The 27,213-nt window shown below is 37.5% G+C and overlaps 2 protein-coding genes across 9 annotated transcripts in view; one reads left to right on the plus strand and one right to left on the minus strand.

Moving 5' to 3' along the window:
• LOC139934372 (piezo-type mechanosensitive ion channel component 1-like) overlaps positions 1-7,624 on the plus strand; it is a 94,277-nt gene extending 86,653 nt beyond the window's left edge. For all 7 annotated transcript variants that reach the window (XM_071928576.1, XM_071928570.1, XM_071928574.1 and 4 more), the window contains 3 exons: positions 195-274; positions 1,185-1,359; positions 2,272-7,624. In XM_071928576.1, the coding sequence (XP_071784677.1) occupies positions 195-274; positions 1,185-1,359; positions 2,272-2,524 (508 nt within the window). In that variant the 3' untranslated portion in view covers positions 2,525-7,624. The remainder of the gene's footprint in view (positions 1-194; positions 275-1,184; positions 1,360-2,271) is intronic.
• A 1,862-nt stretch (positions 7,625-9,486) lies between these two features.
• LOC139934375 (GMP reductase 1-like) lies at positions 9,487-25,508 on the minus strand. Of its 2 annotated transcripts, XM_071928581.1 has the most exons (10): positions 25,297-25,508; positions 24,463-24,582; positions 22,306-22,389; positions 21,665-21,838; positions 17,289-17,370; positions 15,210-15,316; positions 13,422-13,464; positions 12,686-12,845; positions 11,908-12,099; positions 9,487-9,678 (listed from the first exon to the last, which is right to left on the minus strand). In XM_071928581.1, the coding sequence occupies exons 1-9, from the start codon at positions 25,381-25,383 to the stop codon at positions 11,910-11,912; spliced, it is 1,047 nt and encodes a 348-aa protein (XP_071784682.1). In that variant the 5' UTR covers positions 25,384-25,508; the 3' UTR covers positions 9,487-9,678; positions 11,908-11,909. The 2 variants fall into 2 exon arrangements, with proteins under 2 accessions (XP_071784682.1, XP_071784681.1); XM_071928580.1 differs by having other exon boundaries at positions 9,487-12,099; positions 25,297-25,507.
• Between the last annotated feature and the right edge of the window lie 1,705 nt (positions 25,509-27,213).

Below are 27,213 nucleotides of genomic sequence, written 5' to 3' on the forward strand. Positions count from 1 at the left end.
ATGTGTGTATTAACCAATGAGAACTTTTATTTTTTGTTTAAAGGCAGTGGACACTATTGGTAATGAGATACACCAACTGTGAAGACTAGTCTTTGACAATTACCAATAGTGTCCACTGTCTTGAAGACTAAACAATCAGTGCCAGTTGTTGGTCATCACTATTCATTCTTTATTCTATGATTACTTTTTCTCAGAGCCATCCCAAGAGCCTATCCTGGTTTTGTCCAAGTACCAGCCAAGGGTGATGTGGAACCAGCTACAAAAATACTCAACTGTAAGTTTGAAAATAGAAATGTTTTTCAGAATTCCACATGATGTTTCGGCCCTAGCAGAGTCTTTCTGGGAGTCTTTGAGAACGACTCTGCTAGGGTCGCAATGACAGGCTTTACTACTGTTTGCATTCATACCATTGGTCCTTTTGGTCCCCAGCCGTGACACTTGTGTCCTTAAGCAAGACACTTAACCATTGCTTCGTCCTTCAGATGGGGCGTTAAGCCGTTGGTCCCATGTGCGGTGTGAAGCATGTAAAAGAACCCAGTGCACTTATCGAAAAGAGAAGGGGTTCGCCCCGGTGTTCCTGGCTGTGGCTTCTGAATGCGCCGTAGCACCTTGTTAACCCTTAGAAGGTGCTACAAAATTGGGTCTCAGAATTCATTATTTCAATAACCTACCCTTCTGTAATAATGTATAATAATAATAATAACCCGTTTTTATATAGCGCTTTTCACACCCGGAGGGCGTCCCAAATTGCTTCACATTATCACCTCTGGTCACTGGGCCTTAATTTACTCCTTAAACCATCTCAGCTCCCTGGTGGGGAGTATGCAGCCTGTGCAACATTAATATGCGCTACTCGGCTAAATCAATCACACAAGAACCATCTCTGCCCTCATAGGTACCCATTTACCCCTGGGTGGAGAGAAGCAATTATAGTTAAGTGTCTTGCTCAGGGACACAAGTGTCACGACCGGGATTCGAACCCATACTCTGCTGAACAGAAGCATCAGAGCTTGAGTTCGGTGCTCTTATCCGCTCGGCCACGACACCCTACGGGTTATTATTAATGTATATACTAAACACCTTGAGATTCTTGTAAGTAGAAACGTGCGCTATATAAGACTTAGATACATCACATTACACAAAACTTGATCCCATTCTCACTAAACTCCATTTTGTTGCCTCAGCGGAGTATTCCGACGGTTACAGTGACATCACGATGAAGCTGGAATACGGCTCCATTGACGGGGTAGGTGGAGAGCGAGAATGGTGGGTGGTCAACAAAGATGAAGACATGATGTCCATCTTAACGTTCAATGACCGGGTAGCGTCCGACCTGTTTGCTCCGCTAGCTGGTTATGGGTAAGTGGAATCTGTTTTGGTAGTGATTGTTAACGTCTTGAAGTGTTTGTCTTGAAGGCATTGGACACTATTGGTAATTACTCAAAATAATTGTTAGCATAAAACCTTACTTTGTAACGAGTAATGGGGAGAGGTTGGTAGTATAAAACATTGTGACAAACGGCTCCCTCTGAAGTGATATAGTTTTTGAGAAAGTAATTTCTCACTAAATAATTTGAATTGATTTTGAGACCTCACAAAATCAAGCATCTGATGAAAGCATACAAGTTTGGGTGATAAGGTTTTTTTAAAACAATTCTTAAGGTTTGTTATTTTGTGCACGTGTTGAGATACACCGAGTGATAAGACTGGTCTTTGACAATTACCAAAGGTGTCCAGGGGTGGATTTCACAAAGGTAGTCCTAACATAGGACTAGTCCTAGGCAATGCTTAGAGATAAGACTGGTCCTAAGTTAGGACCAGTAACTCATCCTAACTTAGGACTGGTCCTATCTCTTAGCATTGCCTAGGACTAGTCCTAAGTTAGGACTACCTTTGTGAAATCCACCTCAGGGCCTTTAAGAGGAGCTACAAAAATACATCATCATTATCAACATCATCTACCAGCCAGGCTTCTGATGGATGATACCCAAGCCTACATCTGTATGGACTGTAAAGGGGGTAACCCTGTTTCAGCCCCAGGAGTAGGTGGCAACAACCCCTGGAAAATTTATGATTTTTAGCCCACACTTTGAAGTGGCCTTCAGGACTTGTGTGTATGGCGACTTGCAAAAAACAATATACATGTATAAAAATCATCATCTAAAGTTTCAAGCTGTTGGGAAAAGCCCTCCTCTTTAAATTTTTCTTGTATACATGTACATAATCCTATAAAACATTATAAAATTATTATTCCTGTCGTTCCGAAAACAGAATCGTCGGTCTGTACGTTTCCCTCGTCCTGGTCGTCGGCAAGTTTGTGCGCATGATGTTCAGCGGGGTCTCGCAGACGATCATGTTCAAGGAGTTCCCCAACGTGGACCGCATCGTCAAGCTCTGCCTGGACATCTTCTTGGTGCGTGAGTGCGGCGAGATGAAACTGGAGGAGGACCTGACGGCCAAGCTCATCTTCCTGTATCGCTCGCCAGCAATGCTAATCGAGTTCACCAGATACAAGAGAGACTAAACATCCCCCCTCCCCCCCACTCATCGGGTTGAGAGGGAAGGTTTGTTAAATGTTCAGTTGAGAGAGAAGGGTTGCATGGTTGTGAGTTAAGGGTGGTGAGTTAAGCTCGTCTCTTGATGTATAGCCAGAGAAAACAAGATGATTTGTAAACTAAAGACAAACAGAAACAAGAAAAAGTATTCTGCTTTCTGACAGCATTAGGGTTTGTTTTTCCATAGAAGAGGAAAATTCATTGAAACAGAAAAATACTTGTTTTTCAAAGCATTTGCACCTGTTATGGTGAAGGGTAGGTACAGAGGTTCAGTGTCATGTACATGTACATGTATCTCGAAGCATACAATGAACTTAGGTTATTTTATTACAAGAGTCTTTTAACACAGTATTTCATGCCTTGTGTCTTTGTGTCTGGTATAAGTTTCTGATATTGAAGCGAATGAAACGATGATTTGTCATAATATGGGCTTGAAGCTGCCATTACCAGCAAACAGTCTAATCTATATGCCTGCATTGCCTTTGGTACAGTGTTGTACTCAAAGAGGTTCTGCATGCATTACCTTGATTTATGAATGAACAACAATCAATGCAATGTATACAATAACCCTCCTACTATTGGTGCACTCGCCTGCCCCCACTCACTTGTTTCACGGGCAACTGTGGAGACTGGTCAAGAATACACAAGCCATGGGGTGTCATATAATCTGTGTACATGTACTTGGTCTGGCCACCAAAGTGTGTATTGGCCACTAAAGTCATGAGATTTATGCCTTTGGATTTTAGGCACCAATTTGCCAGCTGAGAGTGAACATGATTTCAATGCAAGGCACAAACATCCCCTCCCTCCACCCTGAGTTTTTCAAATCTTTCAGTTTTTCAAATCTGTGAGTTTTTCAAATCTTTGAGTTTTTCAAATTATTTTCTACGCCACTCTGAAATAAAGTAGGAGGATTGACGTTAAGATTAGGAGTCAACCAATCAGGAGAGACGTAGCAATCCTGAGTAGAGTATGGTTAAAAAACCATTTGGTTGTTGGTTCGCACAGTACTAATCGTGATTTTCAATGCTGATAATTAATCATGTTTTTCTACCGCATGAGGGCGCTTTCAATCGCAAAATTTCCTTGCATCACTGCTACAGTTTTGTCTTATTTTGACTGGCTGTGTGTTGCTCTCAGAAACACTGAAAAAAAAAAACAATATCAAATATGCAGAATTTGTTTTTTTTAAATCTTCATTATAGACAATGAATTACAATATACGGTATGAATATTGTAATGTTCTCGAACATGAAATTTTTTACATCGAGGTATTTTCAGAAATTAGAAACCATAAGTCTTTACTTTAGATTTAACGACTTTTGTCCCATGCTTAGTTTTAATTAAACCTCAAGCACACACTAAAGCAGTCTTAGATTTTGAAAAAAAAGTTGAGTGTGTTTGGATAACGGAACTTTTTGAGTTTTATTTTTACTAACTCAACATCTTTTGAAGAAACGAAAAATATATTTTTCTTTGCCAAAATGACTTTTGCCTTATGAGACGCAACTCAGGAGCTGAAAAGTTTTAAAATCGGTAAATTATATACTGTTACTGAAACGTTAATATGTTGATGTTTTTTTAAATTCTGAGTTTTTTCCTTTTGACTTTTTCTGTTTATTGTTTAGTTTTTAATTGGTTGTAGTTTTAAGTTACTTTGAGTAATAAAATAATTTGTTAGTTTTTTATCTTCACTTCATTTTGGAGTAGTGGTAGATAAGCTAGTTCGTAAAATGGAAAACTTCCGGGTGATGCATAGATTCTATGAGTATAGTTAGAAGAAAGTTCGTATAGAGCTATGGTTGTTGTTTTTGTGGTATATTCGAGAGGTTTCGCACTACGGATACGGATACTGATACAAATACGATAACCGTATCCGTTCATGTTGAAAGCGTGTCAGATTATATTTCGCAATCGAAGAGTTATGTGTCAGGTCAAGGAAAAAGTATATATGTTTACACTGGATTTTCCACATATTTTGCAGAAGATGATGAACACATTACTATCTATGTAATGAATGTCACACTGAAAACACTCCCAGGGACAATGTTTTTAATCGCTTGACAAAAATGCATTTAGAAACAGCAAATTTGTATCCGTTTTAATGTACGTGTATGCTCCTGTATCTGTTCGCAACGTACATGCAAAACACAAAAGTCGCGGCTACAAGTCACGTGAATACACAAAGTGCTGACGTATCCGTTTCTGTATCTGTAGCCTTGCGAAACCTCTGTATTGTCTAATCATGGTGTGTAACATCTATGTCATTCTCGTTTCGTGTAAAATCTGTTTTAAATTTTGTCGTAAAATTAAGAGCCTTTTTTTTTTTTTAAATGTGTAATAATGACGCTTTGCTTCTGTATGTGCCATAAACCCAAGGTGTTCACTGATTGGTCACTTTGAGAAGAGAATGTCATAACTGAGTGATCTGATTGGACGACATTCTCAAAGTGTGACTTAGATTCAGACCAATCATGATTCCCTGTATGTAGCGTAGTTCGTAGATAAGTATCTGGTGGATTAAAGTACATGTAGGGTATGATATTTGAGCATTGTGATGTGATAATGTTAGGAAAAATTCATAAACCAAGAAATCTGTGGCCTTTAATTTGATTTTACAATATTTTTTCAGATCTGCTGTTTGTTGGCAAAGCAGTGATGTTTGTTTTTAAGGTGCTTTTGAAGCGTAAATGAAATGTTAGGTGTAGAAAAAGAGTTAGGAAATGAAAAATTTCAGTACAAATTCCTGACAAGAGATGGCAATGGCAAACCTTGTTGCTTTTAAAAAATGACCTTTGATTGATTGATTGATTGATTGATTCTACTTTTGTTTTGTTTCGGTTCCTTGATATGTATGTACTGCAAAGACCTGGGCTCGATTTCACAAAGTAGAGCTGAGATTGATCTGAACTTTGAATCAGTCTTAATTGCCAAGGAAAGTGTGATATACTAAGCACTATTACAAATCATCTTAAAATATGAATATTGGTGCTTTGTGAGATCGAGGCTTTGTTGCCCCTACAAAACTTTCTCATAAACTCAAGATTCCCAATAGAATAGATCTTTGCAAAAAGGAGAAGACTTTGCCCTCCCTAACATGCTAATCCAGCCCTAGCAAACACCTATCATCACTACTAGTGATTAAAGGGCAGGAAACAGTTTCCTTAGACTGACTTCACAAAAGTTTACGCACACTCTTGTAATTTTTTTTATTTTAACTTGGTGCTTGGAAAATTTAACCTTGAAAAATCACAAACTTATCTCCCTGATATATTATAAATAACATTGCAGATTAAGTGCTAAAACAGACATGTCTTTAAAAACAGACATGGCGCTAAATTTGTAGATCTAGATGTTTTTTTTTTTTTAAGATGATGGAAGAGTGTTGAGAACTTCCGAACCTTGCCTTGGTCGTGACAACGACGTGAACTTGAAGTGAATTTTTGTGAAATAGAAGGATTATATTGATGAGATTTTTCTCCTTTTTCTTTTGTATTCGCATGAGTGTTTCGTATGTTGTCCAGCAGCGTGGTATCAGTAGCTAATAGAGTTAGAAGATTATGAGCAATATTGAAAAAACAAAAACAAGCGTAATTGTTAAAGATGCTATGTCAGATTTTTGGCCCTGAACATTAAAAAAATGATTTTTTTTGAGTGATTGGTATTTCAAAGAGTATCACCCGCTCTAAAAAAACAGTTTAACTTTTATTTTTAATGGTCAGAAACCATGAATTTTTTTTTAAACGTTTCTTATAAAACACATAAGAATTGGTCACGTGATATATTGTCGGGATCCCGACAAACACTAATTTTGAGCACTTTATTTCACTGCTACTAATAATTGGCGGACTTTTTCGAGCAATGGCTCAAATGAAAGCTTGTAACTTTCTCGACCCCTATCAAAATACCCATTGAATTTTAAATCAAAATTTTTGGGTCAAATCGGCCGAAAATCTGACATAGCATCTTTAAAGGGTTTTTGAAGTAATGATGCCTAGGCTGATAGAGGTTGGGCTAAATGTTATTTTATTTTGAATTGTTGAACAGCGAGGATTTGAAACGCAATAAGTGTCGTGTAGCTTTGTCGATCTGAGTTTGTAAGATACATAAGAAATGTCAGGTATTATGACTAAACAACTAAAAAAAACAAATCTTGTAAAAATCCTGGGAACTTGAGTTTGAGTTTTCTCCAAGCAGTGTTCTCCATTAACGGTGGTCTGCTTGCCAAATGCCAGTTATAACACCTGGGAACCTGTCAAAATTCTCTCCAAGTTGGTCCATCTGGCTTGTCCAGTGTTTGCAACATATGGACTGGTGAAAAACACATTTTCAAGTATCTAGTGAAATCAATTCGCCAGGTGTTGTTTAGAGTTTTAAAGAATCATTCAATTTTGTGTACGTTTGAAGCGATGGTCGACTGACCATCATTTGAGGTTTTATACAAGATGTGAAAGCTGAAATCCATCACAATTGGCAGTCGCAGATGCACAATTTTAAAATGGTAGTTGGAACTGTATTTGACATTAAATCCTATCCCACTCTTCACATTTTCTTGAAAAATACAGCAAATAATAATAATGGTGTAAATTTTCCTTTAAAACCTTTTGAAGAATATTGAAGGATCAAGTACTCTCAAAACAATGGCTGATTGTAGATAGTCACTTTTAAACATAGAGTTATATATAAGAACTAGAGGGCCCACAAGCCTAGATACGCGGCACACACTCCAGCGTGTACTTCTTCATATCCAACACGCGTAGAGTTCATCTTACAAAATGGCGCGCATGTCTTCTTGCGGTCCTGTTGTGTTTGTGCACGCAGCATTGCCAGTGCGCCCTCTTGTTCTTATATAAACTCTATGTATTTAAAGTCGTTTTACTTTTACTTTAACAAATCTACTAAAAATTACTAATCTACAACTCAGTGCAATATTGAAAAACCATTTTTGATCCATTTAAGAAATTGTACGACTTCAAGGGACACTCGGCTTGCTGTTTGTTTGAACGATTGTAATTTTTTCTTTTGTAGGTTGGGCTTCAACATTGATGAATAAAAATTGTGTGTTAAAATGCCTGACAACGATTTGTATGTTTTATAGCGTTTGATCTTCACTGTTTGTTTGCCGTTGTGATTTTGAAGGAAGGAGGCGCAAGGCTTACCCCTTGTGATTTTGAAGAAAAAGGACAAGGCTAACTAACCCCTTGTGATTTTGACGGGAAAATGCCGCAAGGCTTACCCCTTGTGACTTTGACGGAAAACCTTGTGATTTTAAAGAAAAAGGATGCAAGGCTAACCCCTTGTGATTTTGAAGGAAAATATCGTAAGGCTAACCCCTTGTGATTTTGACGGAAAATGGCGCAAGGCTTACCCCCTTGTGATTTTTAAGGAAAGAGTGCAAGGCTTACCCCTTATGACTTTGTCGAAAAACCTTGTGATTTTGAAAAAACGGATGCAAGGCTTACCCCTTGTGATTTTTAAGGAAAAGGGTGCAAGGCTAACCCCTTGTGACTTTGATGGAAAACCTTGTGATTTTGAAGAAAAAGGATGCAAGGGGTAATTTTGAAGGGAAAATGGTGCAAGGCTAACCCCTTGTGTTTTTTAAGGAAATGGTGTAAGGCTAACCCCTTGTGATTTTAAAGGAAAGGGTGCGAGGCTAACCCCTTGTGATTTTTAAGGAAATGGTGTAAGGCTAACCCTTGTGATTTTGAAGGGAAAAAGGCGCAAGGCTAACCCCTTGTGATTTTAAAGGAAAATGGCGCAAGGCTAACCCCTTGTGATTTTGAAGGAAAAGGGTGCAAGGCTTACCCCTTGTGATTTTTAAGGAAAAGGTTGCAAGGGCAACCCCTTGTAATTTTTATGGAAAAAGATCGCCATTGACGAGTGTGAAAATGAGAGAATCCTGAGAAGTCAATATGGGTTTTTGTTCACATAATTTTAATATATTCATTAGTACTCCAGCAATAGTACTAAAAATTCACAAAAATCCACACAAAACCTTCAAGGAATTGGTTTGTTAAATAATAAAATGGACGTGGAAGTGTATTATGAGGAAGGTTAAATATGATTAAACTATCCAAAATTATCTTTTTTAAAACAATAACAAATTTACACAATATGCCAACTTACGCTAAAAAAACAAAGACCTTAAGAAAACCACTTATAATATAAGTCTTTTAAAATATACTCTTTCTTAAAACAAATAAAATATTTCCCACTGAACAAAACCACTACCCAATACAGGCCTTCTAATACATATTTCACATACAGCTCTTAAAAACAAGTTGTAAAAGGATAGATTTCATCGAGCGAAAAGAATAGTTTTACAACAGGGCCCAATTTCATAGAGCTGCTTAAGCACAAAATTTTGCTTAAGCAGAAAAATCCTTGCTTTGGTAAATCAGATTACTGGCCAAGACTCAACTCAATTGTTATGCTAAGTAAACGACAGCTAAATACCAGTCACAAGCAACATATATGGCATGAAATTTTGGCCAGTAACATGTGTAAAACAAGCGAGCTATTTTCGCATTTAAGCAAATTTTTTGCTTAAGCAGCTCTATGCAGCTCTATGACATTAGCCCCAGAGCCAATTGAATCTTCCTGATTGCAAGATGCAAATGTTGGCAGCTCTGCCAACATTTGCATCTTGCAATCAGGAAGATTCAGTACAATAATCACAGAGATATTTAGAAACACATTCAACTTAAAGGCACTGTACACGTTTGGTAATTGTCGAAGACCAGTGTTTTTTTACTTGGTGTATCCCATCATAACCATAAAATAACAAGCCTGTGAAAAATTGGGCTCAATCAGTCATCAAGTGTGAGAAAATTATGAAAGAAAAAAACACCCTTGTTGGACAAATTTGTGTGCTTTCAGATAGGAATAAAAGCTAGAAGTCTTTTATTATTACTTCTTTCTCAAAAACTACTCTACAATGTTTTATACAGTCAACAGCTCTCCAATGCTTGTTACAAAGTCAGTTTTTAAGTTAAGATTTGTTTTGAGTAATTACCAAACGTGTACCTTCTCTTCAATGAGTCTTTTTGAGACATGGTTTTTCTTCCGCTGCCATTCCCACCTGAAACTGCAAGTTGAAAGGGAGGTCAGTTTACCAGCCCACCTGAAAGTTGAAAGGGAGGTCAGTTCATTTCATTTCATTTTCAGTTTACCATCCCACCTGAAAGTTGAAAGGGAGGTCAGTTTACCATGAGTCCCCTTCGGATTGAATTTGTCATTCTACAGAAAACTTGCAGTACTAATAACCAAAAATAAAGTCAGATTGGAACACGGCTTATGAGCTTGCAGGGAGTGAGCCCATCTGGGGAGAGTTATGTATCTATCTTGCTCTGTGAAAGCATGGCGAAAATGGAGGCATGGTGAAAATAGCGCTGGTATTTTTTACGTTATATTGTTTCAGAATATAACTTTAAGACATCTTGATAAAAGTTGAAAAACATTTAAGTTGCGATTATTTCTAGTAGAGAAGAAAGAAAACCAATATAATTGGAAAGATACATGACATAAAAATTTGTGAAAAAGTTTGGAACACAGAAAGCATGTGAGACTCAATATTTTGTCAGCCACAATTCCCTCACAACCATTCTACAATCACACATGAAAAAAAGCAATTGCCAATGTATCTTCAATAAATAACACTGCTCTCAAGTACCACATAACTCTACACAAAGTTTGATTCTTTGTTACAAACAATTTCAAAGGTCTGTAATGTTTGGTAATGACTCAGGACATGTATGGCACTAAAAACTTACTTGGTAAATACAGAAGCTTTGGATAGTATAATGCATTTTGAGAAACATTTCACTTTGAAGTACTTCGGTTATGTGGAAAAAGAGTATTGCTATAATTGTTATTAGTCAGAGGAATTCAAATTTAAGCATTAATTTGTGGATGCTTCATGTATATAAATCGCAACGTCTTATGCCGCCCTTGTTTGCACCACGTTTGTTTTATAATCACATGAATACTTTCATTTAATAATGCCACTAAGAATTAAAAATTTAGAACAAATGTCAAAAGATGTTAAAATTCAGACCACATACTACAGTTGCACGACAGCGCACTTTTTTTGACACTTCTTTTACTTCACTCTATGATTCCTTTATGAAGGTGAGCATACTTCTAGGTACTTCCAGCACTTTGTTCCAAACGTACTTTTACTTAAAGACAGTGGACACTATTGGTTATTGTCAAAGACCAGTATTCTCACTTTGTGTATCTAAACATATGCATAAAATAACAAACCTGTGAAAATTTGAGCTCAATTGGTCGTTGAAGTTGGAAGATATGAATGAAATAAAAAACACCCTTAGTCACACGAAGTTGTGTGCTTTGCTTGATTTCGAGACCTCAAATTCTTAACTTGAGGTTTTGAAATCAAGTTCATGGAAAATTACTTCTTTCTCGAAAACTACTTTACTTCAGAGGGAGCCGTTTCTCACAAAGTTTTATACTATCAACCTCTCCCCATTACTCGTTACAAAGTGAGGTTTTATGCTTATCAATATTGTGATACCTTTTGTAGATCAAGTTTTTGGCCATGACATGAATCCCTACTCACTGTGAACGAAAATGTATGTAATAAAATTTACCTATAGAAGTTTCAGCTTCATAAGTCCTCAAGTTTTTGAAAAAAAAGTTTAAATCACAGAGCAATGTTTTCAGGTGAGTCCATAAGAACCATTACTGGTCAATACGTTTACTAATAATGTACATCATGCTAAAATAATGCTCTACTCCTGAGACGAATATTATTTTGGTGACATTGTTTTTAATACTTATTTCTTAAAAACAACAGCACCTCAGCAAGTAAAATTTTAAGGGAAGCTTTCTACCATCATTATCTTCAAGTTAGCTGTAAGTTTAATGTAAATCTGTGGCATTGAGTTTTGTGGCCTACAAAAAGTACCCAGACCCTTTAAAGACAGTGGACACTATTGGTAATTACTCAAAATAATTCTTAGCATAAAACCTTTCTTGGTGACGAGTAATGGGGAGAGGTTGGTGGTATAAAACATTGTGAGAAACGACGCCCTCTGAAGTGACATATTTTTCGAGAAAGAAGTAACTGTCCAGAAATTTGATTTCGAGACCTCAGATTTAGAACTTGAAGTCTCGAAAACAACCATCTCAACGCACACAACTTCGTGTGACAAGGGTGTGTTTTTCTTTCATTATTATCTCGCAAGTTCGATGACCAATTGAGCTAAAATTTTCACAGGCATGTTATTTAATGCACATGTTGAGATACACCAACTGTGAAGGCTAGTCTTTGACAATTACCAATAGTGTCCACTGCCTTTAAAGACAATTTGCGTGAATACAGCCTTGCCTTTATGACGAGTTTCCAAATATGTTGTTGGTCTGCTGAGTGACACGAATGAAGGTCGTTCGTCGGCTTAGTTCCTTCAGTTTGCCAGCGCCTACGTAGGTACACGCAGAGCGCAGTCCACCCAGGATGTCCAGGACTGTGCCGTTGACGTCACCTCGATATGCAACCTCCACTGTTTTGCCTTCACTGGCTCTATAGGAATTAAACAAAAGGGAGGGTTACAACATGGCTCGTAAGACCCCATTCCCACTGGACCCCGCAATGATCTCCCAATTAGAGAAAAGGGCAATCAAAACCCCGAAAGAGCTATCAATAAGAAATAAGCTCCAGTGGGAACGCGAGGGCGATCAGGATCTGACCGTGCAATTTTTATCCTCCTCGGGAGTAGGATTAAAGCGGGATCTGTCTTAACGAAGACTGTATTTGTAGAAACTGTCCCGGACGAGATTTCTCACTTCAGGCATAGTCTTGGATTCATGGACAAAAGTAGGAACATTTTATTGAGTACAAGAAGAACAAGAAAATCGGAAATCAGAATAAAGAAGGAAAAATATCATGACTGTTCCCATGCCTGGAAGTTCATTTTTGAACATGTCGAAAGGGCAAGGCCGTTTTTTTTGTTTTGCATAAGGCAAATCCGTTAAAAATCTTTAAGTCAATTGGAAACTTTTGTTTGGAGGGCACCAAGGCTTAGACCAGGGGCCTATGTGACCTGCATCTAACTCCAGGCCTGTGTTCTTTGTCAAATAGAAACCAACATTTCAGAGACTAAACCCACCTGTACTCTGCCACACCACCGGCGTGTTTGGTCATGGCGGTCGATGAGCTCATCCCGTAAAACAACTTCAACTTCTTGCCGTTCCGCTCAATGGTCTCTCCTCCACTCTGGTCGTGGCCGGCAAGCATCCCACCGAGCATCACATAATCAGCACCAGCTCCTAAACAAATAAACAACAACGGTCATCAGAAAATTCAGTCGCAGTATTTGAATTGTATTGCTGGAGAAGGGGGGACAGGGGAACATCTTGGCCGAGCGGTTCAGAGCACCGAATTCAAACTCTGGTGTTGCTGATCAGCAGAGTGTGAAGTTTAAATCCCCAGCCGTGACACTAGTGTCCTTTAGCAACACACTAAACTATTGCTTCGTCCTTCAGATGGGACAGAAAGCCATAACATTATAGGTCCCATGTGTTGTGTAACGCATGTAAAAGAACCCAGTGCACTTGTCGAAAAGAGAAAAGGGTTAGCCCTGGTGTTCGTGGCTGTGGCTGCTAAATGCGCCGTAGCACCTTGTAAACCCAGCTCCTTATAAAATAAACCAACACCAGTCATCAGAAAATTAAACAGCAATAATTGTTTCGGAGGAGAAGGAGAATGTGTTAAAAATAATTTTTTATTTTAACAGTAGTAATATTTTATTGATTTAAATTGCGCCCATTCCATAAAATGTACATAGCAAAATAGTGAAACAATAATTAATTACTAATTACGCAATAAGGCAAAGACTCACTTACCAAAGGCTTTGACAACATCTCCTGGGCAGGTACAACCACCATCCTAAGATTGAAAGTGAGCAAAAAAAAATAACATTTTGAACCCAATTCAATTTCCAGTTCAATTTCCAATTAAAACATTTCCCAAATGCACTCATGCTATGATCCAACCCAGCATTCTCCCTTATCAGTGGTCTGCAGCAAGCCACTGCTTGCACTAGTTTCAAAAGGACAACCACAGGTAATTACTCAAAATAATTATTATCATAAAACCTTTCTTGATTACAAGTAATGGGGAGAGGTTGATAGTGTAAAACATTGTGAGAAACGGCTCCCTCTGAAGTAACGTAGTTTACGAGAAAGAAATTTGATTTCGAGACCTCAGATTTAGAATTTGAGGTCTCGAAATCAAGCATCTAAACACACACAACTTTGTGTGACAAGGGTGTTTTTTATTTCATTACTATCTCGCAAGTTCGATGACCAATTGAGCTCAAATTTTCACAGGTTTGTTATTTTATGCATATGTTAAGATACACCAACTGTGAAGGCTAGTCTTTGACAATTACCAATAGTGTCCACTGCCTTTAACAGTGGTCTGCAGCAAGCCACTGCCTGCACTGGTTTCAAAAGGACAACCACAGGTCAGGCCTGATACTTCACGATTGCCTCCGTGTCCCCTGGTCATTGCCTTGGTGCCCTTGAAATGCTCCAGTACAAATTTGCAATTTCATCATAGGGTGCCCTTTACCAAGAAAAAAATGCCTTGGTGCACTTGCCCTTTCAAAAACTAAGCATACAGCCCTGACAGGTAATTACTCAAATTAATTATTATCATGAAACCTTTCTTGATTACAAGTAATGTGGAGAGGTTGATAGTGTAAAACATTGTGAGAAACGGCTCCCTCTGAAGTAACGTAGTTTTCGAGAAAGAAGTAATTTTCTACGAATTTGATTTCGAGACCTCAGATTTAGAACTTGAGGTCTCGAAATCAAGCATCTGAAAGCACACAACTCTGTGTAACCATGGTGCGACAAAGGTGTTTTTCTTTCATTATTATCTCGCAACTTTGACGACTGATTGAGCTCAAATTTTCACAGGTTTGTTATTTTATGCATTATATGTTGAGATACACCAAGAGAGAAGACTGGTCTGTGACAATTACCAATAGTGTCCATTGCCTTTAAAGGCACTGGACACCTTTGGTAATTGTCACAGACCAGTCTTCTCACTTACATGTAGTGCATCCCAATATAATATAAAATCTGTGAAAATTTGAATTAAAGCGAGTTGCGAGAGAATAATGGAAGAAAAAACACCCTTGTCAAGAAGTTGTGTGCTTTCAAATGCTTAAATTCGAGACCTCAGCCAGCTGAGGTCTAAAATTCAATTAAAATGTTTGAGTGAGAAATTACTTCTTTCTCAAAAACTATGTTACTTCAGAGGGAGTCGGTTACAACAGCTCTCCAAAGCTCGTTACCAAGTAAGGTTTTATGCTAACAACTATTTTGAGTAATTACCAATAGTGTCCACTGCCTTTAAAGAAAAATAAATATTTAATATACTCGCCAGGGAGCTGAGAAACATTAAAGGAATTCTATTGGCCACAGGGCAAATTTCAGCTGTTTTGGCAGAAAATACTGCTTGACAAATTTCATTGCTAAGCAAAAAATGACAATGCAAAGTTAAATAATTTTTGACAAGTACATGTAACCCGTTTTTCACTAAGCCATACTTTCTTGCACTTAGCACGTTTCAGAAAATTGGCACAGTCTATTATGAAAATCTGCCCCATGTATTTTTCTTACTGAGATGATGTGTCCTCCTAATCCATGGGCAGCATCAGCACACTCTAAGACAGCGCTAAGCTGAGGGTAGCCTACTCCAGCCTTCTTTCTTGTTGTACAAACAGAACCTTCAAAACAAGACACACAGCCACAAAGGGTTTCAATACTTTTGTAGATCAAGTTTTTGGCCATGACATGAATCCCTTCTCAATGTGAATGAAGATCTATGTAATATAATCTACCTGAAGAATTTTCAGCTTCATTGGTCATTACGATTTTGGGAAGGAAAAAAGTGAAAATCACAGAACAATGTTTTTAGAAGAGTGGCATTAAGTACGCTGTACATGCTACAATAATTTGTTGTCGCATTTATATAAACGAAAATTATTTTGGAGAAATTGTTTTTCTCATTTCTCAAAAACTACAGCACCTTAGCAAGTAATGTTTTAGGGGAAGCTTTCTATCCTCATAATCTTCAAACTTTGTAAGTTTATAAATCTGTGGATGCTTTGGTTTTGTGACATTAAAAAAATACAATGTATCAAACCCATTAACCCCGTAAGAGGCCGTAGCGGCCGCAAAATGGCTGCAAGATTTTAACAACTTCTACTAAAAAAGAAAAAATGGTTAGTCCCAATTGACATGTACCACTGTTTCCGATGTTAACATAGAATGTAAAATTTGATAACAAAACCATGTATTTCTGCTCCTTAGTAATTACCCAGACATTTCCCTGAAATAACGGTGCAACAAATCAACAATATCATCGATGTCTGGGAATATGGTGCTGATTATGCAGAAAACAAGAGTCTCTAATGGGTTTAATAAACCTTAAAAGCATTGGCGTCGACACGCTGATAGAGGAAGAATCCTAGTGAGTCACTCAAAGCTAAAAGGTTTAGAGCGAGGCCTAATTTCATCTAGCTGCTGAAGCAGAAAATATGGCGGATATTATTGCTTTGTGGACAATGACAACTTTATCTATAATTTGTGTGTATGTGGGGCAACAGATCTATGGTTCATATTATGTAATTACTTTTGCTGTCCCCCCCCCCCCCCCCGCCCCGCCTATCTTTGGGGTATACATGTACAGTGTATTGTCTTTTATTTTGTCCGTGAATTTATGTCAAATTAATAATACTAATGATAATAAATAATATCAGTTACAGATGGTTCACTATCTGACAAAGAATTTAGGCTGGTAGTCTTATTCTGGTAAGCGTTTCATGTTGTTGTGCTTAAAGGGTTTTGACACTTTTTGTAGATCAAGTTTTTGGTCATGACATGAATCCATACTCACTGTGATTGACGATAGATAATTTACCTGAAGAAATTTCAGCCTCATAAAAAATAGTCAAGCTTTTGAGTCGGGTTTGCATAGTCCGTTGAAAACATTTATTTTTGTGAAGCAAATTTACTGATTTCTCAAAAACTGTAGCACCTCCGCTAACCTTGGGCGATATCACGATATTATCGAATATCGCGATATTAATTTGGAAACGATTTCGATATCGGATGGATTTGGTTTTAATCAAAGTATCAAGTTTTTTTTCTTCGTTTTTTTCCCAAGTTTTGTTGATATGCCAAATATGAAATCAAGATTAAAGAAATCATCACAATCCCTATAAAACAGAGGGTTTGTGTTTTTGATAATTTCAATAGTTTTGTCAAACAAATTTAACTCCTAGATGACATTTTCTGTAAACTTTTTCAAACAACTAAGCAAAGTGTAGCCCAAGTAAATATTTTAAGAATTGTCCTTGCTTTGCCATCGTGAATAAAAACCTTCCTTAAACATCTTTTCAAACCTGTAAATTTTGAAAAAAATATCAGCTGAAAAATCTGGGCAGTAAAAGTACAAAGAGATATCCAGACATGGAGAGAAAAAAAAAGAAACAAAAAAAAACACCAAAAAATGGGGTGGTTTTTTTTTTTAACGGTACCATGCTCATTTCTGCTTAGCAGCAACTGTTTCAAGAGCAACATTTTTCTGCTTAGGCATTTCTACAGAATTTGACCCTGAGTTGTACACAAGAAGTCATGGTTTTCAATCATAAAGTTTTAGATATATGTAGCACTGATATTTGGGGTAAGACTTACCTGGTCCAATGCCTACTTTGATGATGTCAGCACCAGCTAGGATCAGCTCCTCCACCATCTCACCAGTTACAACATTGCCGGCCTGAAAACAATCATGATTTTTAGTCACAAATTTACTGATTTTTAAATTAAAATAGATGTTAAATTTGCATCGTGGATAAAGAATACTAGTTTTGGTTTACCCAAGTTACACACTTACACATTTAACATGTGCTGTGGTACCCGCTGCTTAAATAATGTAGGATTTGAGCGGCCTCTTGCTAAATGGAAATTTAGGCCTTAAAAATAAACGGCATATAATTTAATATTTTATTATTTGGTTTACGGTAACACCATGTGTGTATCTACTTGCCAGGGAGAGTTTGCTCTCAGAGAACTGTCTTGCTTTATTCTACTGCCGCGGAGTAGATGTTCGGGGGTTCGGGAGACTTCTCAGTTCTGAAAAGAACTGTCCTGCTTTTTTAACTATTACCCGGGCGGAAAATAGGCTGGGACTACTATTTTAGCTTATACATGTATGATCGTGATAAACTGTACTACCGCGAAGTCAGTTCTTAAATTATATTATACATGTATAATTCATTACAATTAATGGTTTTTGCATCAATAAATGAAATATGGTCGCTAATGTACAATATGGTAGTTAATACGATCAAAGCAGCAATCGCCAAAATGCAAGTAATTATACAAAATAAAACACCCAAAATAAAAAGGCAAATGAAACCCAGAAATGCTCAAAAAGACATACAAATTACAAACAAAATAAAAAAACAAGAAAAAAGTTGACTGAAAAGATTGCCTCTGATAACAAACAGCAAAAATAAACAGGAACAAAATGAAAACTGAAAATAATTGAGAACATAGCTTTTGCAAACAACTAAACCAACCAAAAGGATCGATGGTATAAATGCAAACAAAATAATAGTCAATGGCCTGACGTTTCGACCCTAGAGCAGAATATAGTTGACTGAAAAGATCAGCCCTTTTTTTAATTGGTTTAAAAGACCATTAAGGCTTCACAAATGAGATAAGCGAAGGCTTTTGTATTGACTTAACTCAATGCTGGGAACAGACAAAATGGAATTCTTTTCTTTCCCTTTACGTTTTGTTTTTCTTTTTTTGCGAACACTTAAAACTGCACTTCACATAAAATGGTTTCAGAGACGGTCTTATTGTCAGGCTTCTCTGATGCATTCAAAGTAGTTACATAGTGTGTACTAGAAAACTGAAAAATATTTGCTTGTTATCCAGTTGAGTAATCCACCGATCTCGTCAAAAATTCAAGGCTTTAAAGATTTTGCAACAACTAGGCCAAAAAGCTGGAACCGTCTTCCTCGATCCGTTTGATTTTAAAGGAACACTTTGCCTTGGATCGGACGAGTTGTAAGCGTTTTTTATAAAATGCATATGGTTGGAAAGATGTTTTAAAAGTAGAATACAATGATCCACACAAGTTTGCCTCGAAATTGCGTGGTTTTCCTTCTACTGTGCGAACTAACATGGTCGGCCATTTATGGGAGTCAAAATTTTGACCCCCATAAATGGCCGACATGTTAGTCGACGAGGTAAAAGGAAAACCACGCAATTTCGGGGCATGTTTGTGTGGATCATTGTATTCTACTTTTACAACATCTTTCTACCAATATGCATTTTATAAAAAACGGTTACAAACGCTTTTCACAGACCAACTCGACCCGACCGGTCCAAGGCAACGTGTTCTTTTAAACTAATTCCCTGAGCTCTTTCAAATCTTAACTTAAAATATCCTAAGTCATGCTTATTTGTATTATTGTTAATTGCATAGTTATTGTTTGTGTAATGTGTAGTTTGTAATCTATTTATTTTTGGTTGTTTTTGTATTTGTAACTTTGTATCAAATTTTTAAAAAGAACGCTAAATAAATAAGTTTTTTGATTATTATTACCTTTATCATGTTCATTGTTTTATGATCACATTTTGTGGATCCTATTTCTGACCTTTTAATGATTTTGCTTTTTGTGGTTTAATGATTTTGCTTTTTGTGGTTTAATGTTATAGTTTTTCTTATTGTTTAAGTGCCTGGGAGCTTTATAATGGATTTGGCGCTATGTAAATGTGTTTTTATATTCAAATTCACAATAATCATCCAGACAAACCATTTAGAATGCTCCAGATTGTGAAGTAGGACTATTATTAAAGGCAATGAACACTATTGGTAATTACTAAAAAAAATTATCAGCATAAAAACTTACTTGGTAATGAGCAGTGTGAGAAACGGCTCCCTCTGAAGTAACGTAATTTTCAAGAAAGAAGTAATTTCACATTAAAATATCTGAATTGATTTTGAGACCTTAGCAGAGGCCTTGAAATCAAGCATCTGAAAGCACACAACTTGAGCGACAAGGGTGGTTTTTCTTCCATTATTTTCTCGCAACTTCCAAACCATTTGAGTTTGAATTTTCACAGGTTTATTATTTTATCCATATTATGTTGATATATGATACACAAAGTGAGAAGACTGGTCTTTTGACAATTACCAAAGGTGTCCAGTGCCTTTAAAATCAAAGATAAACACCAAGTATTGCATCGTAAGTCTGCCTGGTGCACAACTCTGTAAATTTGCTGTTCAAACCACAATCAAATATGTGCATGCTAGCATATTTCATGGGAATGGCTAATTAAAAAATTCTTCTATAAATGAAATGATTACCATTTTCAATCAATATTTGACTCTGCAATTAGAGACTCGGTCCTAAAATTGAACCAGTCTTCTTTTTAATCAAATTTCTATTTTAGTTGGGAGTCCATAGTTTAATAGGAGGAAATTTGCATCGGGAGAAAGAATATTAATTTTGGTTTTAACCATATATACATCCCTGTATATGGGTAAAACCAAAATTAATAGTCTATAATTTATTTGACTACTGGGAAAGCAAACACCTGGGCCCAATCCAATAGAGCTGCTAAGCACAAAATATTGCTTAGCGTGAAATTTCTTCCTAGGTCAAAAACAGGATTACCAACCTAATTTCCATTTATTGCATATTGCTTGTTACTGGTTTATGATCAGCTGTTGTTTGCTTATCCTGAAAATCACGTGCAAATTTGGTTGGTAATTCTGTTTTTATCAAGAAAGAAATTTCATGCTAAGCAAATTTGTGTGCTTAGCAGCTCTATGAAATTGAGCCCCTGGTTGATTGATCAGTGTAGAACTGCAGTCTAGATTGATTTTCTTGGTTGAGGGGGAGCAATTCACATCCCCCATGCAGAGATTCCAGTAAGCTGTGGCTGAATATCGGCCCTAGCTTACAGCCGAGGGGAGTGGCTGCGTTAATATTTAAAAAATTATTTCAAAGAGAATTTAAGTAAACCATTTTTTTTTTTGCATTTTATTTTAAGAGAACATATGTCCTTATGGTACTTTTTAGTGTTAAAGTAAAAGTCTGTGGAAATATTTTTTACAGACCCTATTCACATTGCGCAGTGCACATAATCGTGCGTCTCCTGTCTGCCATTTAGGGCGTCAAAAATGCGCACTAAAGGATGGAACGCGTGTTTACGCACCTCTGAACAATGCACGTCTCACCATAACCCACCTCTATCCTAAGTTACTCTAGATTGTATCATTATTAATTGCATTGTTTTGTCTGTAAAACATGTAGTTTATCTTTTGTTTGGTTGCTATTGTATTTCCTAAGCGCTTTGTATCGCTTTTGTAAAAAGCGCTATATAAGTAAGGTTATTATTATTATTGTTGTTATTATTTGTGCATGCCAAACAACATTGCAGATGAGAGAAGTGTGTGTATGTGTGCTGCCCGTTGTGAATTGGGTCTATACCCATGAACAGGATGCCAGTCCATCACATGTTATCCACCCAGCTCACACATGTACCCATTTGAGAAGCAATTATGATAAAGAGCCTTGTAAGAATCCGAAGATCCAATCGGACTAAGCTTGGGCGATATTGCTTTTTTGTAACCCACGATGTATTGTCAAAAAATATTGCCATATTATGTTATATCAACTACATATTTTGTGCTTAAAAGCACTTTATATTATTCACCATACATAAAATGACAAAGATGTGGAAGTTTAAGATCGATCTGGGTCTCGAGGAAATAGTGAGAAGTTGATTACGAATTTGCATTAGATGATTTAAAAAAATAATAAGAATAAAACTCTCACTGCGATTAACTCCAAACGAAAAATCAGTCTTGTTTATTTCTCATCAAATATGACATTTCAGACAGAAATATTTCAAGGGATGTTTTCTACTATCATTATCATTAGACCGTGTAAGTTTTAATGTAATCTGTGACCTTATTAGACAAGTTTTTTTCTTACCAATTCTGTAATGTCGCTTTAATATTCTTAGAAACGCAAAACTATACTTACCATGATAGTGTGCTCTGGGAACATTTCTCTCACAGTTTTCACATGCTGAACGAAGAGTTCTGAGTAACCGTTGGCCACGTCCAGACAGATGTAATCAATGGCAGGCACGGCTTTGACTATCTGAGTGAGTTTAACCACATCTGTTTGGCTGGTTCCTGCACTCACAGCAAGGTTCTGAAGAAAAGAAATGAAGAAATACAAAAAAATGGAAAAAATCCTTGTTAATGTTAGTCTCTCTTTGTGTGGTCCGCCCGAATTTGTTTTATTTGTTGCGCCCATTACACAAGACACACGGCTCTGGTAAGTGTTTGTCCTTTTTCTTCAAAATATTTCCTCAATGGTGTTTTGAGTGTTGGAGTGGATGCATTCAACATTGAGGATCAAGCCCGTGTCTTTAGAATTTGTGTCCATGATTTCAAAAGTGGTAAAAATGGAGCAAATCTGGTGACTAGCTGTCGAAATTGTATGTGTTGGACCAAATTCCCGTTTGCCGAACAATCCTAGCTCGTAACCCTTCGGCATCACCATCGAGATGAGGGTTCCTCTTGAGTTTACTGGCCCAACACTGATATCCAGTAAAGAATTGAGAGCCCTAAATACAATGAAAGAGTTGTGATGGTCTAAGGAGAAAAAGAATTTACCTTCAAGGTAGATGGGTTCTCAGCTGCAAACGCCTTCCATTCCTCAAGAGAGTAGTGTTTGTGTATACAGGTGAATAGGTTATGCTGTAATTGGTAAACAAGTAAACAAGTCAACAAGTAAATAAGTCATCAAGTAACTGATTAAAGCCATTATACGCTTTTGGTACCCCAAAAAAAAGAAATTCAAAGATTTACAAATAATTTACAGGGTTTACAGAAGGTAATAGTGAAAGACTTCTCTTGAAACATTATTCCATGAAATGCTACTTTTTGAGAAAACTATAAAACAATATCAACTCTCGATAGCGAGAATTACAGATTTATGTTAAATACATGTCATGACACAGCGAACGTGCGGAAACAAGAGTGGGTTTTTCTGTTATTTTCTCCCGACTCCAATGACCGATGGAGCCTAAATTTTCACAGGTTTGTTATTTTACAAGTTGTGATACACAAAGTGTGGGACTTTGACAATGCTGTTTACTGAAAGTGTGTAATGGCTTTAAACAAACACAACTATGTTGGTTCTGCGTGCATAATCTTTTTTAATCAAAATTACCTCACAAACAAATGTTTCTGTTTCCTGTATTAAATCATCATGCTGGACAAAAACAGAGGGTCTCGAGGAAGAGGGAAAAATTGTGCGAGCAAAGTTTTCGTAATGTGAGAAATTTGAAGCAGGACTGGGATATGATGAAATTCTTACATTTGTAAACAATCGGATGTGATATTCAATATTTTTTGAAACCCACACAATCAAGTTAGGGACTAAAGGCTTCGGTCTGAGGTGGGATTCGAACCAGGGTCACAGAGGTGAAAGGCAAGGAAAGAAACACCTGAGCCAACCTGGAACATAGCGGTTTCGGAACGTAGGGATTTTTTAACATGGGGTTGGCAGAACATAGGGGTGTCAGAAGACAGATATAAGGGTGTTAGGTGAGAACATAGGGGTGTTGAAACTTAGGTGTGTTGGAACATATTGTAGGGGTGTCTGAACATTGGGATGTCTGAACATGGGGTTGTTTGAACACGGGGTTGGCACAAGCTTGGGTTGGCAGAACATAGGGGTGTCAGAAGTCAGAACATGGGGGTGTTAGATTAGAACATGGGGGGGGGTGGAACTTAGGGTGTCAGAACATATTGTAGGGGTGTCTGAACCTTGGGATGTTTGAACCTGGGGTTGGCAGAGAGATGTTTGAACATGGGGTTGGCAGAACATAGGGGTGCCAGAAGACAGAACATAGGGGTGATAATTAGAACATAGGGGTGTTGGAACTTAGGGGTGTCTGAACATATTGTAGGGGCATCTGAACATTGGGATGTTTGAACATGGGGTTGGCAGAACATCAAGGGATGTCAGAAGACAGAACATAGGAGTGTTAGATTAGAACATAGGGGGGGGAGGAGTTGGAACTTTTGGGGTGTGGAACTTAGGGGTGTCGGAGCACATTGTAGGGGTGTCTGAACATTGGAACGCCTGAACATGGGTTTGGCAGAGGGATGTTTGAACATGGGGTTGTTTGAACATGGGGTCGGCAGAACATAGGGGTGTCAGAAGACAGAACATGAGGGTGTTAGGTGTTAGATTAGAACATGGGGTCGGCAGAACATAGGGGTGTCAGAAGACAGAACATGGGGGTGTTAGGTGTTAGATTAGAACATGGGGTTGGCAGAACATAGGGGTGTCAGAACATAAGGGTTAGTGTTAGATTAGATCATAGGGGTGTCTGAACATAGGGTTGTTGGATTATAGGGTTATTAGAGCATGTTAACAGAACATGGGGTTGTCCGAGTATAAGGGTGTCGGAACAAAGAGTAGTCACCAACTACGTACCTGTATGAAAATGGCAAACATTTGAGATCTTAAGTAGGATTTGAAACTTTGCATGGTGGAGATAAGATATAGAAAAGTTTGCGGTAACACCATGTAATAACAATCTCTAAATGAGTTGGGGTGGTTCTGAAAAGAACCGTTGGGTTAACTCGACGTTTCGATCAGTATGCTCATTCTCCAGAAGACGATCAGAGCATACTGATCGAAACGTCGAGTTAACCCAACGGTTCTTTTCAGAACCACCCCAACTCATTTAGAGATTGTTATTACATGGTGTTACCGCAAACTTTTCTATATTTGAGATCTTCCTAACTCTTGCTTACCGAGGCTAGGGCTTTGGCCATCTCAAAGGTTCCCACTGTGTCCATATTGGCAGCCATGACTGGGAGGCCATTGTAGGTCTTTGAAGAATTACGGAATATGAAGGACCTCATTAGATCAACCTGTGGACAATTTTGACAGAGTAGGTGATTAGAAAATAGTACAAAGCTTCCGGAGCATACAGCATTATGTTTACTTGAGCGCTTTGCGCGAACAGCAGACCGGTGCATGTGTGCCCCTAGAATGGTTGGTCTGACTATATTCAATTTCAAGTGAAGTGTGCTCCGACAGAAAAACAGATGCGACAAGAATCAAGTAGGGGCCTAAGACTTTTTTTTCTTCTTTTTTTCACTCCTCAAGTCTTGGTCTACACATGCTACAGGTTACTAGCTAGAAAAAGAATACCAGAATATACAACAACAAAACCACAGGCCCAATCAAATCAAGTCAAAGATAAACAAAATAAAAATATTTAAGACAATTAGGCCTACAATTAAATAATAATTAAAAAGTATTATTTGTTTTTAATTAGGCCCCCCTTATTTTAAATATAAAATTCACACGCAAATTTTACTTGATTTTTACTCAAAGTCTGTGATACCTATGTGAACGATTCCAAGTATAGTGCTATCTGCAACTTCTGAAGTATTAGATCGGTAAGTTTCATGATGCAAAACGTTGCAGATGATTTTCCGAAAGGTTTTGATATCAGTGGTGCTGGGCCAAGGATACGGAGTGGATTGGACCGATTTGTGGGGCTAAAGTGGGGCATGGACATGATGGAGGAAAGTTGTTGCATTTTTTTTTTTCAATCAAAATTCAAAACATAAACTTACTTCTGATCGACTTTTCAGTGTGCTCCTTTTTGGACGAACCAGCACATCTTTGAAGTCCAACTTGATATCTGTGTCAATGCGCGGCATTTTGGCGTCTTGGGTTGAATGCCAATCCAATGTTTACGTCCTTTTCTCTCACTTTTGGCAAGAGATTTTTACTACGATGTCCCCCGTGAAAAGTTCCCGCGAACTGCGCTGAATTTATGACACCAAGTACTCGTTCTTAAATCCCTCTCGGATACGCTCGCCTTATTTGGTGATAATTAGAAACAACGTCTCCCATTGGACCATTCATGACGGAGGGAACTTTATTGTTGTTGCGCGGTAAGATTTACGGCGAACTCAGTTGACTTTCATTCAAAGTAAAGATCGAATCTCAGTAATATATTCCTCAATGGTGTGTATTCCACAAAAGTACTCATCTGTCGACCTTCAAATGGGGCGTAAATGACTATAGGCTAAATGGAGGAAAAATAAAAAATAAAAAATTATATTTTAAAGTTTTTAATCTTTTCCTTTAAAGGGAAGTACACGTTTCGCTTTGGGCTTAATTGGTCATCGAATTTGTGAGAAAATGATGAAAGAAAAAACGCTTGTTGGACGAATTGGTGTGCTTTCAGATTAAAAGACTTCTAGCTAGAAGTCTTCTATTTTTTTAGTGAGAAATTACCTCTTTCTCAAAAACTATGTTACTTCGGAGATAGTCGTTTCCCACAATGTTTTTTATACTATAACAGCTCTCCAATGCCCGTTACGTTAATATTTGTTTACACGTTTGGTAATTACTCAAAACAAATATTAACTAAGGGAAGGTACACGTTTGGTAAATACTCAAAACAAATAATTATAAACTCATTAAAAAAACGCCTTGGCAAACTCACAGCTACTCCACTAGATCCTGCACTAATCTTTATGTTCCATTCACTCGCACCACTTACTCTATGAACACAATCCGCTTCTTTGGTCCTTGTGTGTGGAATGCCATAGATGAACGCAGTAGATCTAAGCGGTCAGTGTCTTTTTAAGTCTGCTTTCAAACGTGACATTATCTCCGATTATGTATCCTAGCTTCCCATCCTATGTAATTGAACCACATCCATCTCATCAATACTTGTCTTATTTATTTTCAGCTTAAACTGTTCTGCCATCTTGTTGCTTCTATATCGTTGTGTCATGTGTTCATCTGTCCTTTTGTCTGTTTGTCTGTCTGTCTGTCTGGTTGTCTCGTTTTCTTGTCTGTCTGGCTGTTTTTGTTTTTGTTTACAAGCTCATGCTTACCAAACGGCCCGTACTCTATTTATTTATTCATATTACTCTTAAAGAAATGTTTTGCTTCACTCCGTAATACATATAACTGTTGTTATTCTTTTATGAGAGCGAGGAAATAAAATGTATTCTTGAATTGAATTGAATTGAATTGATAGTATAAAACATTGTGGGAAACGACTCCCTCTGAAGTAACCTACTTTTTGAGAAAGAGGTAATTCCTCACTAAAATATTAAAAGACTTCTAGCTAGAAGTCTTTTATTCCTATCTGAAAGCACACAAATTCGTTCAACAAGGCCATGAACGTACCTGAACGTCATACGCACTTGGATGGTCCGGATCCGCGCACCAGTGGGGACAAAATAATGGGACCGTGATGAAGGGAAAAGTATCTGGCAGCAGGAGATGCACAAAGCTCTGATTTTAGACAGATTTCTTCTTTTCTCATCTTACACATTTTTGAGACACTGGAGCAGGCATTGTGAAAACCGTGGTACGTTTAATCAACAGTTAAAAAAAAAGTTATGCTTTGGGTCAATAAGTAGTATCTTGCGTCCAGGCGTTTGTGCACTGCACATGAGCCGATACACGATTTCTGCACTTTCGAAAAACTTTTCCGGGACATTCTTTCCGTATGAAAAAATTGACCA

This window comes from Asterias amurensis, chromosome 3 (assembly GCF_032118995.1).
Source record: "Asterias amurensis chromosome 3, ASM3211899v1".
Taxonomy (NCBI): domain Eukaryota; kingdom Metazoa; phylum Echinodermata; class Asteroidea; order Forcipulatida; family Asteriidae; genus Asterias; species Asterias amurensis.

Bases quoted from the DNA above. Each gene is read 5' to 3' on its own strand.
- LOC139934375 (XM_071928581.1), bottom strand. From the start codon at position 25,383: ATGCCGCGCATTGACACAGATATCAAGTTGGACTTCAAAGATGTGCTG. The intron at 24,583-25,296 runs GTAAGTTTATGT...AATTGTCCACAG, and splicing joins CACTGAAAAGTCGATCAGAA to GTTGATCTAATGAGGTCCTT. The intron at 15,317-17,288 runs GTAAGTCTTACC...CTTGTTTTGAAG, and splicing joins CAAAGTAGGCATTGGACCAG to GTTCTGTTTGTACAACAAGA.